The 17017-nt window shown below is 42.3% G+C and overlaps 1 protein-coding gene across 3 annotated transcripts in view; it reads right to left on the reverse strand.

Annotated features, from left to right (window-relative positions):
* Window positions 1-420: 420 nt before the first annotated feature.
* PAK2 (p21 (RAC1) activated kinase 2) overlaps window positions 421-17017 on the reverse strand; it is a 62359-nt gene continuing 45762 nt past the window's right edge. For all 3 annotated transcript variants that reach the window (XM_069727895.1, XM_069727897.1, XM_069727896.1), the window contains exons 9-15: window positions 16850-16898; window positions 16236-16348; window positions 13608-13725; window positions 9880-9979; window positions 6165-6361; window positions 5792-5929; window positions 421-4391 (exon numbers count right to left, since the gene is read on the reverse strand). In XM_069727895.1, the coding sequence (XP_069583996.1) occupies window positions 4305-4391; window positions 5792-5929; window positions 6165-6361; window positions 9880-9979; window positions 13608-13725; window positions 16236-16348; window positions 16850-16898 (802 nt within the window). In that variant the 3' untranslated portion in view covers window positions 421-4304. The remainder of the gene's footprint in view (window positions 4392-5791; window positions 5930-6164; window positions 6362-9879; window positions 9980-13607; window positions 13726-16235; window positions 16349-16849; window positions 16899-17017) is intronic.

A 17017-nucleotide genomic window follows, 5' to 3' on the forward strand; every position in this document is an offset into this window, starting at 1 on the left:
ACCCGACACCATAATGTCAGTAGTAGCACTGTTGTGATGCTCCCTCGTGAAGGTGATCCCATTCACTTCACTCTTCAGCTCCCAAAGGCTATTATGGTGCAGAGCAAGATGGCAATGGAGGTCTATTTTCTTCAGTGATCAATCCTAGTTTTGACTTGGACACAATGATAGTGGGAGATGGGGCTGGAAACTACATGGGCAACTCCATTACAGAAAGCCATTTGCAGCACAGGGGAGGGCGTGGGACCTTTACAATAATAGGCAGGTTGTTTTAATGTTATGGGAGCGTGGTGTATAATCTTCAAGTCCCGAATCTTGCCAGTGTTACTCTTACACCAAAAAAAGCGCAGTCTCCTCTTAGTATACAATCTACACAAACACAATGCACTTCTAAAGCAACAGCAATAATGAGATGGATACTTCTAAAATAAAACAAAACATTTATTCCAAGCAAAGTTGATGCACACAAATGATTCAGTAGTTATTGCCGTAATTAAATAAAAAGATGGGATAAATTAAACAAGACGGGAAAAGGAAGTACTGCAGAGAATGGAACCACAAAAATATGTAACATCTGCATGCAAAAGCTACAGGGAGAAGAAGAACCATAAGACAGAAAGGCAAATATCTTGGGTTTATTATGAACGGAGACCACAATATGAGACACTTGCCAAGTCTCATGACGAGGAACCGAGCAACTTCAACAAAGTAACCATTAAACCATTCCCATAGTCTGTGACCTTTACGATTCTCAAAGTCTTTCTTGGTTTAGGAGAAGTTGCGAGATTCCACTTCAGAGTGCCGTGAATGTTTGCAGTTAGAGATGCTGGTTCCTGAAGATGTCCAACTTTTGCATAGTTCTTTTGCATCTGGGTCTTCAAGGAAAAATATTACGCTTTGTAAAACACTTTTTCGAAACCCTGTGTGTATATTGTGAACATGAGGTCTCCCTTCAAGTCTCAAATGTTAATAAGGAACCAAGGTATTAATGCAAAGAAATCATTACAAATGCCCTACGTTTCTGTTAATGCAATCTCCGACAAAAACTCAAAAGGACACAACATTCACGTATTCATTCTCTAGATGCTCGCTATGTACATGCATTTCTAAGCATTATTTACGGGTGAAATACTACAGCCATCTTCACACAACTCAGATACAGTATGATTCGTCAAATGCGACAACTTCTATACTAAGCAGTAATCACAGACTGCTGCTGCCGATGCCACATCAATACGGACAGGACAGACGGCTTCCACCATGAAGCCCTGTAGGGAATCAAGAACAGTCTGCTTCATTCTATAGTTCAGTGAATACGTGTATAATTCTTAAGCTAAAAACTGACAAATGGAACCAATGACATTACCTGAATTGATAGATTCAACAGAAAACACTGTATATTTCTATGGTTCTTTGTAATTGCAGCCCTTGATACCCACAATTATCAGCACCGTAGGTTTGATATGTCCTCTTCCATAAAGCTGGCAAATCACTAAAGACAGTAGTCGCTAATGCTCAACTAGCTGGAAGTTATTATTCCCAAAGACACCCCACCGCCTCCATTTCAGGGTGGACAAGGGTTGATGTGTTCTGAATGGGGAGAGGCGAATCAGCCATTCCATGTCACTTCTGGCCTCAGATCACGTCTGGGAACAAAAGGGCTGAACATACTGAAATCCAACAACCCGATCCTATAGCTGAGCAAAAAGATTTGCAGGATGCTTATCCAACGTACAAGTTGGCTCACTATAGTAGATGGACCAAGAAAATCCTAACTTCCTCCGGCTACCACTTGAATGCAGAAATCCTCAGGTGATTACTAGGCCTTTGTGAAGGCATGGCATCTCAAGAGGCCTAGTGACCAAGGCCATGGATTATGGATATAGACACCAGTCCTGGGTCCTGCAAATCTTTTTACTCATCTAGACTATCCCCATCCCCCAATATCTACAGTCACGGGGAATTTGGGATATCCCGACACACATTAAAGGGGAGATCCGGAACTTTGGGGAAAAAAAACTGTGCTTAAGCACCAGCAAGCAGGTAGTTGCTACCTACATGCCACGTTGGATTCTTTTCCGCCCTGCTCTGACAATAAGGCATGGGTTCTGACGTAATTCTGATTGACAGTCGGCTCCCAGTTAGGCAGTGGGAATCTGTCTGTCAATCAGAATGATGTCAAAGTCCAGTCCTGTCAACAGAGCAGAGCGGGAAAAAAAAGCTGCGGCTCTGTCGAGGTAACGTCAGGAGAGAGCTGAACCCTCGGCAAGAGTGGCATGTGACCACTCTCTCCTGGCAATGAACGGCGCTGAGCACAACAGGCATGTAGGTAGCAACTATCTGCCTGCTTGTGAAAAACAAAATATGTGCCTAAGCACTAAGTCCGAGATAACCCCTTTAATTGAACAGACATTTGTCAAATACCAGGTTTAGATATGTACCAGTGGCTAAAATCAGAGAACACACTGATGTCAGTCTTGGAAGAACTAACTAAGGCAAAAACGGGGACAGGATCAAGCTGAGGAACTGAACACTCAGCAATGGCATAGTCCTACACCAACTAGCCACAGAGGCCTCCAAAATCTCACGTCTGGGTTTGCCTACGGCTTTATCACCACCTTGGACTAAATACTATTAGTTGAACAAAAGTAACGACACTGCTTTCAGCCATTTTAACTTTTCTATAAAAACCTTTCTTCCCAGCAGCATCAGTGAAGAGTAATGGGCTTTGAAAGTCAAAACTAACATAGATAGATCCTTCCCGAGACTGCAGCAGCACAAGGCCACATATGATGATCTAAAAACTGATCTGGAATAATAAATCCCAGCAGTTGATATGTTTAGAGCGTATAAGCGGAAACTGTAGATACCAAGCTGTTTGCCAACGTCAAAGGCACATATTACACAATCACACAGCTTGTTCAGAATAGGACAATGTGGTGTTTCTTTGTGCCGCGTTGGTGTTGGCAGGATCAGATATATTTCAATATAATGTCCAAGGCCTAGCTTCAACTTCCTGCTTGAAAAGGTGGGACGAGAAAAGCAATGCAGGGACACACATTGCGCCGTGTATCACGATACTAGAATTCCCTTTTGTCCAATGGGTTAGAACACAATGAAAGGATTAGGACATCTGGCAACTTCTTTACAAGTAGGACCGTATCTCACTTGTAGTTTCACTGAAGTTTTTGGACTTTTGGCACAAGCTACATCTCAACGCAAAGTTTTAGAAGAAAATGGAGTACTGGGGAAGGAAAGAGAAAACTAACTTTTAACTGAGAGCGAAAGCTCCGTTCCAGAAAATACGTTATGATGCTTTGGGGGATCTTAGTTGCCTAACATAGAATACTTACTCATAGGCACTTAATGTTGTCAATTCTTACAGTATTTTTTAAAGAACATTATAAAAATGTATCAAATTGAGTATAAAAAAAAAAACATCCTGCATAGAAAATGGTTGTAACTTTGGCACAACTTCCCTTAATGTGAAATTATAGAAAGCATTTTTTTTTTAAAAATCAGATGATGTTTCCTTGGGTGTTATGTTAAGAGCACTTGAAGATTACAAAGTGTCCATATTAATTACAGAAAAAAAAAAAAAAGAGGAGAAGAGGCCACTGTTGTGAAAGAATCCTTTTGCTCTCGACATAGCATGGCGCAAGCAAGGACAATCCTCACTTCCTCAGCCCTTTCCCTACTGCAAAAATCAATGACATAAGTATTAGTTAAGACGGTCTCAATTCACTTTCCCATCAGCGATATGCCTTACACATCATAGACCTGAACAGCGGTGGTCGGGAGCGTCAATGAATTTCTCAGGACGCCGCTGTATGGGAGTGACGCATTCACGCTGCCCCAAGCACAAGACAGCAATGAATCCCAGGCACACGGGCAGTGAATGAAATAGAAAGAAGCCAGCAAGAGGTAAAAGCCCCGGCACTGGCATGAGAGTTATTCAAGTATCAAGAAAAGGCCAGAAAACAAGAGCAGGCATCTTCAGAGGGCAGAGACGTAGAAAGTTATTCCCACAATGCAGTCGGAATCCCAAAAAGATCGGGACCTGAAATGGCCACACCAGTTCAATCCTTCTTTCAGGAAGAAAGACACACAGCATGGGGGGTGCCACGTCCTCCCTCGCACTAGGTACGTTCACTGCCACGACAAGAAGAGAGCGCCAATCTCTGGTCCGGTTATCTGTCGATTATTGCCTCAGCTGCCGATGAGCAGAGGAGGAGTGGCATTTGTAAAATGTTAGGAGGGTTAACAGGGCCGAGGGCGTACTGGAGGAAGCTCTTCACTGGATGTTAGCGGTTGCCTTTCATTGCTTCTTTTGCAGCCAGGATGAGAGGAGTCAGGCTGGACAGTGGTTTCGCAAGTTTCAAGAACGGGTGCTGTAAAAAAAAAATAAGGAAAAAAAAAAAGTTATTAAAGTATAACCGTGCTCAAAGAGAAAAAAAAAATAGAATTTTGACATTTTCCTAGTAACACTAATGCTATATTCACACGCAGCGGTTTTATTTTTTTCTTCAGTTGCCAAAACCTGCTCTTATGGCAGTAAAAAAAAAAAAAAAAAAGCTGCATTCAAAACGCAGGTTTATCTGTAGTACATGTTTTATAAAGTTAGGTGTACTCAGTAAAAAGACATAACGATACACAACCTCAAGTAATGAAATGAGGAAAGACGATATATTGCAAGGTTTTAAGATTAAAAATCAAATCTTTATTGTCGTTAGAACTTAGTAAAGAAAAAAAAAAAGTATTTTTAAAATTCAAGCTATGGAACATGAGAAAGCACGCTAGCACGGAAGTAAAATGCGAAGATTGACAATAATTAAATGCACAGATCAGACTATGCAGCTTACTCAAAGTAAAGCTTTTTTTATGCACACTCCACTCATAGTGTAAAATAATGTATATGCGATATCTGTGTACTGTTTAAATTACAAGGGTACAACCTATAAAAAGACCCAAGTATGAATATAAAGTGCATATATAATGATGTGGACCACTAAGTTGCCACTGTAGACATCACAACAGATATGCGGAATTAAATGATTAGAGGAGACCAGTGCAAGTCACTGAGTAGAACATAGTGAAAACTAAGCATGCCCCTTCGGAAGAAGCTCATATGCGAAATGGCGCTGTCGGGGCAGGAGCACGCGGTGGTCAGGAACCATGCACATGCCACTTTGTAAGTACCGTAACTTTCCTGAACTATGACTATACTTTATTTTTCCACTTACTCAATGCAGCAGTGGGTAGCCGAATATATTTTTCTAGCACACCCAAGACAATCTGTTAGCACCCAAGCGTGATAGCTTATCGAGCACGTTCGCTCTGCACTAGTTTGAATGCCATCAATTTTTTTTCATTCATTAGAAAGAGAAAGTTTAAAATGTGAGTTTTCTTTGAGGACACCCCCTCCCCCACCCCCCCCCCCCCCAAAAAAAAACGAAAAAAAAACAAACAAACAATACAGTCTCGTGAAAAGTGCCATAAAGTATAGTGAGCGACAGCACCTGCTGTTAGAGGCAGATGTGGGCTGTATAACACAGCCAGTGTCTGCTGGATTGCCATTATCCCAGATCCAGAAATTGCATGAAAGAAGGCGACTATATCACTATGGTATGTGTCATATGTCTGGAAGGGATAGATCATCTAATCTCAGACTGATGTAAAATGTAGAAGCAGTTACTAGTTCTGTCATATGCAGAACAGATATTTTGCATCAAATATTCAGCCAATGTAAAAAAAAGTATTTCCATAAAGTTCGAGCATTTCTTCCACTAACCTGTAGGAGGTCTCTTGCTGACCCTCTCTTTTCTACATCCATCTCCAAAGAACGATTCAGGAAATCTCGGAAAATTGGTGAAAGTTTTTCAGGGTTTTGCAGTTCTGGGGTGCCATTAGTAGCAATCAAATACAAAGCCTGGGAAATGAGAAGAAAGTGGTAGGAAATAGAACTTTCAAGAAGAACATTTTTATATTTCAAACTTCAGCGACTCCTCTTATATTAAATGTAAGGCTTAACCCTGAATTAAATGAATAAAATATATATATTTTTTTAGCAGAGGACTATCACTCTTACTTTTACTAAAATCTAACATGGTAAGCCTTTTTGCTACATTCAGCAAACCACGTAGGGTGAAAACCATAGTACCTACCCTTAGAGGGTTCTCGTTGAGATAAGGTGGCTCTCCTTCCACCATTTCAATAGCCATGATTCCAAGCGACCAGATGTCTACCTTGGGACCATATGCTTTCCTGGTCACCACCTCAGGTGCCATCCAGTATGGTGTCCCCACCATGGTGCTCCTCTTGCTCTGCTCAGGAGTAATCTGGGCACAGAAACCAAAGTCCGCTGAAGGGGACAAAGGACAAATAAAGGTTATTAGTGAGAGTGAAAACAATGAAGAACTTCTGACGTCCAGGTAACGGGGAATCACATTTTACAACATTATAACCAATACGAGTATAGACAAGCTATCAGTGCTGGTACGTTCACACAATCCATATACTTTGCTCTACACACCCACATTTACCAGAACATAAAAGATGAATTTCTGGAACAAAATCCAAATCTGGTAAACGGTTTAGCTTATTTAACCCTTAGTCTATTGTCTGAAAACATTTTTTTGGTGTTACATGTACAAGAATTTTTGACATTTCTTTCCTCCACATCATAGCTTTCTATTGATTTTTTCCTTTTAATAATAATGCAATTTTCACACCTGGTGCTTGTGAAGCCCAACACTTCCTGCACTTTCAGGAAAAGCTTCCGTCAGTTTTCTCATCATCCCAGGCTTACAATAATATTACTTTAATATACAACTGATCACACGGGAGCCACCAATCACAGCAGGCGATATCACAGCTCACCCCTTCCCAATGACCTTTGCACATGCTCATTAGACACTTCAGTACAAGAGAGATAGTGTCTGTCAATTGCTTCTATTGTACATGTATTGTTCTAGAAACAACTGGAAGGAGTGTAAAATAGCCTCAAAGGCCAGTTGGAAAATGCAAGATATCAGTTTTTTAATGACACCCTGCTCAGATCTCACTGCAGAGCGATAAATCTGATTCATGACATCTCTGAACAGGTAGTACATGAGAGCTGACAGTGCTAAGTGAGCTGATATAGGTGTTTGTAATGTGACACCACTAAACTCAGCTGCACTGTCCCAACGCTCACTGACATGCAGAATGTTAGATCCAGGAGATCAGTGCTGTATCATTACATCTCACACACCGAGAACCCTGCTCTAAACTATGGTGTGGGTGTAAACATTTTTTCTTTGAGTGTTGAGGTATGCTTATGATTGGATCAGGGGTCATACAGGGAGAAGTGCATGTCCCCAGTAAGAACTGTCTGATAACTTATTTGGTAGATCTAAGTGGGTGATAACTTATTAGGTGGCAAATACTTTTGATTGCAAATCTCAGCAGCAGAGAGGCAAATTAAAAAAAAAAAAAAGTATTTTATTCTGCTCTGCATTGCGAGTCCAGTTCAACATGAAAGCTTTGGTGAAAAGTTTTATTAATAAAGATTGTGATATGGAAAAACACATTGCCAATTAAACAAAAAAAATACATGTACATAGTCAATGACTAAAGACTGGAACATGCATGCTTGTCTTGGTGATGGAGGATGTGATTTTATTTACAAGACAGGTTTTTATTAGAAGACACTGGATTTTCTTGTTATTACAGCACAGCATCCGACCTTGTGGCACTACAAGTTTCCATGCATCTTGTCTCCTGGCGACTGAGCTGACTTTCCAATATATTGTTAACAAGAAGTACAAGTCTAAAATAGCCTCAGTGGCAAGTGTGAAAATTGCAAGATTTCTATATATTTTATTTTAAATAAAGATTGTGATACGAGGGGGGAAAATACAAAACATGTGACACAAAAACCTACATTTAAATAATAGGCTACTTTCTGATGACATTCCCTTTTAACCCCTTTCTGACCTCGGACAGGATAGTACGTCCGAGGTCAGAAGCCCCGCTTTGATGCAGGGCTCCGCGGTGAGCCCACACCAAAGCCGGGACATGTCAGCTGTTTTGAACAGCTGACATGTGCCCGTAATAGGCGCGGGCAGAATCACGAACTGCCCGCACCTATTAACTAGTTAAATGCCGCTGTCAAACGCAGACAGCGGCATTTAACTACCGCATCCGGCCGGGCAGCCGGAAATGACGTCATTGCCGACCCCCGTCACAAGATGCGTCTCAAGGACCTCTATGGTTACTGATCGCCGGTGGCTGTGAGCGCCACCCTGTGGTCGGCGCTCACAGCACACCTGCATTTCTGCTACATAGCAGCGATCAGCAGATCGCTGCTATGTAGCAGAGGCGATCGGCTTGTGCCTGCTTCTAGCCTCTCATGGAGGCTATTGAAGCATGGCAAAAGTAAAAAAAAAAAGTTGAAAAAAATGTTAAAAAAATAAAAAAAATATAAAAGTTTAAATCACCCCCCTTTCGCCCCAATCAAAATAAATCCATAAAAAAAATATCAAATCTACACATATTTGGTATCGCCGCGCTCAGAATCGCCCGATCTATCAATTAAAAAAAAGCATTAACCTGATCGCTAAACAGCGTAGCGGGAAAAAAATTCGAAATGCCAGAATTACGTTTTTTTGGTCGCCGCAACATTGCATTAAAATGCAATAACAAGCAATCAAAAGAACGTATCTGCACCGAAATGCTATCATTAAAAACGTCATCTCGGCACGCAAAAAATAAGCCCTCAACCGAACCCAGATCACGAAAAATGGAGACGCTACAAGTATCAGAAAATGGCGCAATTTTTTTTTTTTTTAGCAAAGTTTGGATTTTTTTTTTCACCACTTAGATAAAAAATAACCTAGTGATGTTAGGTGTCTATGAACTCGTACTGACCTGGAGAATCATAATGTCAGGTCAGTTTTAGCATTTAGTGAACCTAGCAAAAAAGCCAAACAAAAAAGTGTGGGACTGCACTTTTTTTGCAATTTCACCGCACTTGGAATTTTTTTTCCCGTTTTCTAGTACACGACATGCTAAAACCAATGATGTCTTTCAAAAGTACAACTCGTCCCGCAAAAAATAAGCCCTCACATGGCCATATTGACGGAAAAATAAAAAAGTTATGGCTCTGGGAAGGAGGGGAGCGAAAAACGAACACGGAAAAACAAAAAATCCCAAGGTCATGAAGGGGTTAATTCAATTGTTACCAAATCTAATTTTTATTTCTTTTTTAATTTTGACACACGAAGTGTTGTAAATAAATTTAGGGATTTTACTTTATTCTTGTTAAAAAAAATGTGTATCTATGTGGCTTCCAAGCATTTGCTTTTCTGCCTCTTGTATATTTATCCGCATTATCAGAACGTAATCATTTGGCGTACAGATGGGATCAGTGAAAGGGTGTGATTATCAAAATAATCTCCTCCAGCAGAGTGTCCCCAGAGTTAGTGAGACAGAGGTGCCGAGCCTTTCACTACTGTCATCAGTACTCCAAATGTGTGCGTTCTAACATCGATGTCGCTAATGGCAGGCAAACAGGGGAAAAGCCGGGGTTTGGAAGCCAATTACATGCAATATTTGTAATAATGGTCTCAACCTACATGAAAATGATCATCATCATCGGATTGGTATAACCAATTACTTTTACACCTGATCCTACAAAACCCCTGACCGTGTATCTAGAATAACTGATGTGGGTTTGAAGGTAAAGCGCGGTCACACCAAGAAATGATCCAACTCATACTTCTATTTTTGAAAGCAGTCTTACTTCGCAGCACTTTTTCGCCACAACTACCTAAAACTTTTGCACAATAGTAATAGATATAATACCGATCTATAAATAATAATCTAGGATATACTCACTAAGTTTGACAGAGCCGTCCATTCCTAAAAGTACATTATCACTTTTGATGTCTCTGTGGATAACCTGGTTGGCATGCAGGAACTCCAGTGCTTGCAAACACTAAAATCAGAACATTTTGCAAATAAATCTTCTGGTTACGAAAATATTATATATTGTTATAGCGCCATTTATTTCATGGCACTTTACATGTGAAAAGGGGGATACATAAGAGAAAACAAGAACAATCTTGAACAAAAACGAGTCACTGATTGGTACTAGAGGAGAGAAGACCCCAACCGTGAAGGCCCAGTGTCTACAAAAGGTGGGTGAGGAGGATACAGTAGGTGAGGGTAGAGCTGGTCGTGCAAGCAGTATGGTGGAATGAGGGTCACTGCAGGCTGTAGGCTTGTCGGAAGGAGTAGGTCTTCAGGTTCCTTTTGAAGGTTTCCATGGTGGGCAAGAGTCCGAAATGTTGGGGTAGAGCTTCTCCAGAGTAGTAGGAGGGGGGATACACAGGAATAACTTGTATGCGATTTTGGGAAGAGGAGGAGAGGTTGTGTGCAGGTAAGTACCAGGAGACTAGGTCACAGATGTGTTGGGGGCATGTGTTGAGTTTTGAACTGAGTCTCTGGGCAATGGGGAGCCAGTGAAGGGATAGACAGAGGGGAGAAGCTGGGAAAAAACGGAGGGAGAAGGGATTAGTTGGGCAGCGAAGTTTTACATTGGCGAAAGAGTGTTAGGCTGTGTTCACATTACGTTATATGCGTCCGGTAGACGGACTACGTTACACCGCGGCATAACGCGTGTCAGACGCCCACAATGGGCATGCGCTAGCGATGTGCCATCATTGAGTGACGGACGCTGGGACGCGGTCTGCAGCGTTTCCGGGTCCGTCACTGCTAGCGCATAGAGCATCTGCTAGCTCTATCTGCGCTAGCGATATGACAAGTCGGCACTTGTGTTAACAGCAGCCCGTTAATGCATGTGTTGAATGGGCTGCTGTTAACGCAATGTGAACCCGGCCCTAGAGGGGAGGCCACACAGCAGGAGGTTGCAGTAGTTGAGGCGAAAGAAGATGAGGGCGTGCAAGGAATGTACGGATGCAGGAAATATTTTTGAGTTTGAAATCAGAAGGAAAGGGCTTTGATAGGTGGTTTGAAAGTAGAGATTAGAGTCCAGTGTTTCCCTGAGGCTGGGTAGAGAGAGAAGCCATCGACTATGAAGGATAGGTCTGTTGGGGGTTTGAATGAGACAGCGGAAAGATGATGAATTCTGTTTTATCCATGTTTAAGGTTTAGAAAACTAGCAGAGAAGAAGGATGAAAATAGCGGACAGACATTGTGGGATTTTGGATAGTAAGGAGGTAATATCGGGTCCAGAGAGGTAGATCTGTGTGTCATCAGCATAGTGGTGATACTGAAAGACATGGGACTATGAGCTGTCCCAAACCGAAGATGTAGATAGAGAAGAGCAGGGGTTCCAGAACTGAGCCTTGGAGGACACAGACAGATAGGGGGCGAGGTGAGGAGGTGGTGTGTGAGTGGGGGGACGCTGAATGTCTGGTCTGTTAGGTATGAGGAGATCTAAGATGGGGCCAAGTCTGTGATGCCAAGAGATGAAAATCTGTAGCAAGAGAGAATGGTCCACTGGGTCGAAGGAAGAGGACAGGTCCAGGAGGAAGAGGAGTACAGAGTAGTATCGCCTGGATTTAGCGGTTAGTAGGTCATTGGTGACTTTAGTCAGGAAAGTTTCAGTAGAATGATGTGGTCGGAAGCCAGATCGTAAGCGTTCGAAGAGGCAGCAGAAAGACAGTTCAAGATGGACGCATTGTTCCAGTAGTTTTTAGGCATAGGTAAGAAGTGATATGGGGCGATAGCTAGACAGAGAAGATGTGTCAGGTGATGGCTTTTTGAGGGTGGGTGTGATCGAGGCATGTGTGAAGCATGAGGGGAAGACCTGGGATGAAGACTGTGGTGAGGTTTGGGATGATGTGGAACGGGATTGGGTCAATTGCACAGTTGGTGAGATGTAAAGAAAGTAGAGAGGAAAGTTCATCTTCCGTAATGGTGGTGAAGCTGGTTTTGGAGGAGGAGGTTCACCAACACAAAAAGAGGACTTAAAAATCCTCCAAAAAAATTCAAAAAAGTCACAGAGAAAAAAGCAGAGATGTTCCACCTGCTGAAGCCTCCAACCAAATGCACCAGCAGGGCGCAGCGGACCAGATAAATGATGGCAAACACACAGGTGCATTTGGTTGGAGGCTTCAGCAGGTGGTACATCTCTGCTTTTTTCTCTGACTTTTTTGAATTTTTTGGAGGATTTTTAAGTCCTCTTTTTGTGTCGGTGAGCTTTTATTCAATGTTTAGCGTTAGGACTGGCAAATTGTAGGGACCCTTGACGTGGGTTGCCAGCTTACATATTGAGGCCCCAATATAAACTAATACCTTACATACATTGATATGTGGTTTTCTTTTTGCACTTTATCTTGCAGGGCGCAGTCGGACCAAGATGGCTCTGTAAACTATTGGCCCCTGTTCGCACAGCATGCATTTTGTAGCACTGGGCAGCCCGCCTGTATGTGCGTTACTAATAGGCTGTAAACCAGATGCTCTGCATTGTTTGTGTGAATTATGCCATATACAGACTAGTATCTCTTATCTTTTTGTGCACTACTGCCAAACAGCCAACACTGGATTGAAAGTGGTTGTTTCATCTGTATTTTTTGCACCTGTGTGTTTGCCATCATTTATCTGGTCCACTGCGCCCTGCTGGTGCATTTGGTTGGAGGCTTCAGCAGGTGGAACATCTCTGCTTTTTTCTCTGTGACTTTTTTGGAGGAGGAGGGCTGAATAGTTATGGAGAGGGGCTGTGGGGACTTTAGGCCAAAGCTTTGTCTGATGTTATCAATATTCTTGTTAAAGGAATGAGGCAAAGTCTTCAGCCGATATGAGAGAAGGAGGAGAAAATTGAAAGCGTTGTATAGCAGTTTAGGGTTTTGAGCCCTGTTTGTTATGAGAGAAAAGTAAGTTTTGCTTTGCTGCAGCGAGTGCGGAAAGTAGTGAGGGAGTGAATGTGAAGGCAACCTGTCTTGTCAGATATTGCTCTTAACCGTATATCTGCAGATCAATAGCATTAGAAATGTGTCTGTCCATCTTACTAAGGAAGGAGCTCTCAGGAGAAAAACTCTTTCCCGGGAACCACAGGCTTTCAGTCATGCATGCTTGCTGATGCGACTACAATCCCTGCTCACGTCACTGAAAGCAGTGACTGTAAGCATGTCCCAGCACTTTGACCAACTGCACTGCTGTAGGTATGTAGGGTACATCAGCCTGCATTTTTTCTCTATTCCCCATGTGGCCGTGATTAAGGTCATGTGAACGAATCGTTTTGCTGACCATACGACATTAAAACCACAGCTCAATTTTCTACCTCTAAGCACCTAATCTGCTGTTGTGTGCCTACCATATTGTACTACTTCAACAAGATAAAATAGCAACGCTTTAAACCAGCATTGAATCACTATAGATACGGTAATTTGAGTTTACCAAATCCACATGAAGTCAGTGTATTGTGCCTGCAATGGGGACACGAAAATATGGTTTATGCTTACTAAGGTGGATACAACTTTTTATTCCATGTGTCAGAGTATAGAAGAAGTCGGATGTGGCCAAACTTATTTGCTGCCAGTGCTTCTGTGCTCTTCTCGTGGAGCTTCACCATGTTATGCTTTGGTTACAGCTGTACATACCTCTCTACATACAGCCGCTATCTGTGCTTCATCCATGCAGGTTTCTGTTACCACATCAGTGAGCGAGCCACCGGCCAGGTACTCCATCACAACGAAGAGCTCATCTCCAACCAAGAAGCTGCAACAGACACAAAGTATGAGACCAAGAGAACTGGCTACAGAAGAAGAGAATGTCAGAGACCGGGAGCAGGTGTTAAAGAAGAAAAGAGACTGTAGAACACAGGAGCAGGGGGTACAGAAGAGGAGACAATATACGAGATCGGGAGCTGGGGCTATTAAAGAAGAGGCACAATATGCAAGACCGGAAGCAGGGGCCATAGAAGAAGAGACAATATACGAGACCGAGAGCAGGGGCCATAGAAGAAGAGACAATATACAAAACCAGGAGCAAGACACAAAGTATGACACCAGAAGCAGGGGCTACTGAAGATAGGGCACAGGCTACAGAGAAAGACACAATGTGCGAGATCGAGAGCAGGGACTATAGGAAGAACAGAATTAACAGGGAGCAGAGATCATAACGTTACAACTGTGATGCATCTACAACAGTCTACATGAAAGCCTATGAGTTATTCTATTATACCTCACTAGCTCCAATTCTGGTTAAGATATATTAAAAAGCCCTTATCAAAGTGTTGAAATTCTGAAACACGCACGTGAAGGTCATTCATGCATTGGGACAACACATTCTATTAGTCACTTTTTGGTGCTCATTAGTGATGAGCGAGTATACTCGTTACTTGGGCTTCCCCGAGCATGATTGGGTGGTCTCCGAGTACTTTGGCATGCTCAGAGATTTAGTTTTCATCGCCGCAGCTGCATGATTTTCAGCTGATAGGCTGAATACATGTGGGGATTCCCAAACAAACAGGCAACCCCCACATGTATTCAGCCTGTCTAGCAGCCACAAATCATGCAGCCGCAGTGACGAAAACTAAATCTCTGAGCATGCCAAAATACTCGGGGATCACCCAAGCGTGCTCGGGGAAACCGGAGCAACGAGATCATTTATCATAATAACATTTCAGACAATTGGAAACAAATATTTACTCGAGTATAAGCCGACCCGAGTATAAGCCAAGACCCCTAATTTTGCCACAAAAAAACTGGGAAAACTTAATGACTCGAGTATAAGCCTAGGATAGAATATGCAGCAGCTACCGGTAAATGTCAAAAAATAAAAATAGGTACCAATAAAAGTAAAATTAATTGAGACATCAGTAGGATAAGTGTTTTTGAATATCCATATTGAATCAGGAGCCCCATATAATGCTCCATACACTTCATGATGGGCCCCATATAATGCTCCATACAAAATACGCCCCATATAATGCTCCATAAACTTTATGATGGGCCCCATAAGAAGCTCCATATTAAAATATGCCCCATATAATGCTGCACAAAGGTTGATTATGGCCCCATAAGATGCTCCATAGACACATTTGCCTCATACAATGCTGGACAAATGTTGATTATGGCCCAATAAGATGCTACATAGACACATTTGCCCCCATACAATGCTGGACAAATGCCGATTATGGCCCCATAAGATGCTCCATAGACACATTTGCCCCCATATAATGCTCCACAAATGCAGATTATGGCCCCATAAGATGCTCCATAGAGATATTTGCCCCCATATAATGCTGCACATGGCCCCATAAGATGCTCCATAGAGATATTTGCCCCATATGCTGTTGCTGCGATAAAAAAAAAAGTAAAAAAAAAAAAAAAAAAATCACATACTCACCTCTCGTTGCTCAGGCCCCCGGCACTTGCTATACTCACCTTTCCCGTTCCACCGCTGAGCGCCGCTGTGTCTTCTGCGTCCTCTGCACTGACTGTTCAGGCAGAGGGCGGCGCGCACATTAATCGCGTCATCGCGCCCTCTGACCTGAGCGTCACTGCAGAGGATGCGGAAGACGGAGTGGCGCAGACGGTGGAAAGTGGGACAGGTGAATATGCCCCCGTTATACTCACCTGCTCCTGGCGCGGTGTCCCTGGGTCTCCGGGCGCTGACAGCTTCTTCCTGTATTGAGCAGTCACATGGTACCGCTCATTACAGTAATGAATATGCGGCTCCATCCTATGGGAGTGAGTCGGGTCTGTATTCATTACTGTAATGAGCAGTACCACGGCTTGATCCTCTGCAGCTTTTAATGCAGGTTTAACTCAAACACTGCAGCATTTCAGAGTCAGACAAACCAGATCAGATCATATAGCCAGCGCCTGATACATCTGTATGTATATATATTTATCTATTTGACTAGTTCCATTTAAAATTGTTATAGGTGGGGAATTAGTTGCACCCATCAAATAAAATGAAGGGGAAAATGCGTTTAGTTGTCCCCATAAAGCCAGGTTCAGACATCTGTATGAAAAACAAAAATTGTAAAGTCAAAATTGCAGACACGACCGGCTCCGGAGCCGCCTTTTTGTACACGCAGTAGCTTAGTCTGTTATACGGAAGGAAATATTGAAGGCGGCAATAGTTATCATTCCGTGTGGGAAATCACTGGTGGGTACGGGGACATCTTATTTATTTCTTTTACCTATTAGCACTACCAGCTTAACCTTAGTGATATAAAAATCAGTGAACACGTTTTCAGTGGGACAGTAGACTTGTACCTGTCCAGGAAGTTTACAATATTTGGGTTCTTCAGCTCCTTCATCACAAGAATTTCATTTATGATCAGTTCTTTCTTCGGCTGCTTCTGGAGGTTGATTTGTTTAATCGCAACCTATGAAGAAAAAAAAAAAAGTACAAAAAACTGTCAAATTACAAGAGCAATTTGTAACATAACCAGCACCCGCTTCACAATTTATAGAAGGCATAGGTTTCAAATGAACAGCTCAGGCCACACTGTAGACTGCCGCAGAATGATGGTGTTGTATGAATAGATGCAGCAGACTATGCAATGTCTTTTGTATTTTTTTTTTTTCTGCAGAAAAACAGCTGCAAATACTCGAGTGTTGGCAGAAAAAACAATGCGGAAAATACACTTTTTTTGCAGCTTTTTTTCTACCCATTTAATTAGAGAGAATTAAAAACGCTACAAAAACACTGAAAGAACACGCTGCACATATGAAAAAAAATCCGCAAGCAAAAAATAAGCAGCGTGTGCATGAGGTTTCAGAAATTACATTCACTCTGCTGATACTGTAGAAAGCGGCTTTTTTAAAAGGGAAAACAGTGTGAACAAGCCCATAATCTAGGTTTTTTTCTACAGGTTTAGTCTTACCTCTTGACCAGTGGCAACATCGATAGCAGTAAAGACAGTTCCAGAGGCGCTAAGAGGACAAGATAAATATGTCAGGGGTACAGTCCTGAGCTTAGCCGCTATTTGCCACATGAGATAGTGATTGGCAGTAAGCAACATAGATCTCTTTAACCCCTTCACACCTGGGCG

The sequence above is a fragment of the Ranitomeya imitator genome, chromosome 5 (genome assembly GCF_032444005.1).
Source record: "Ranitomeya imitator isolate aRanImi1 chromosome 5, aRanImi1.pri, whole genome shotgun sequence".
NCBI classification, from domain to species: domain Eukaryota; kingdom Metazoa; phylum Chordata; class Amphibia; order Anura; family Dendrobatidae; genus Ranitomeya; species Ranitomeya imitator.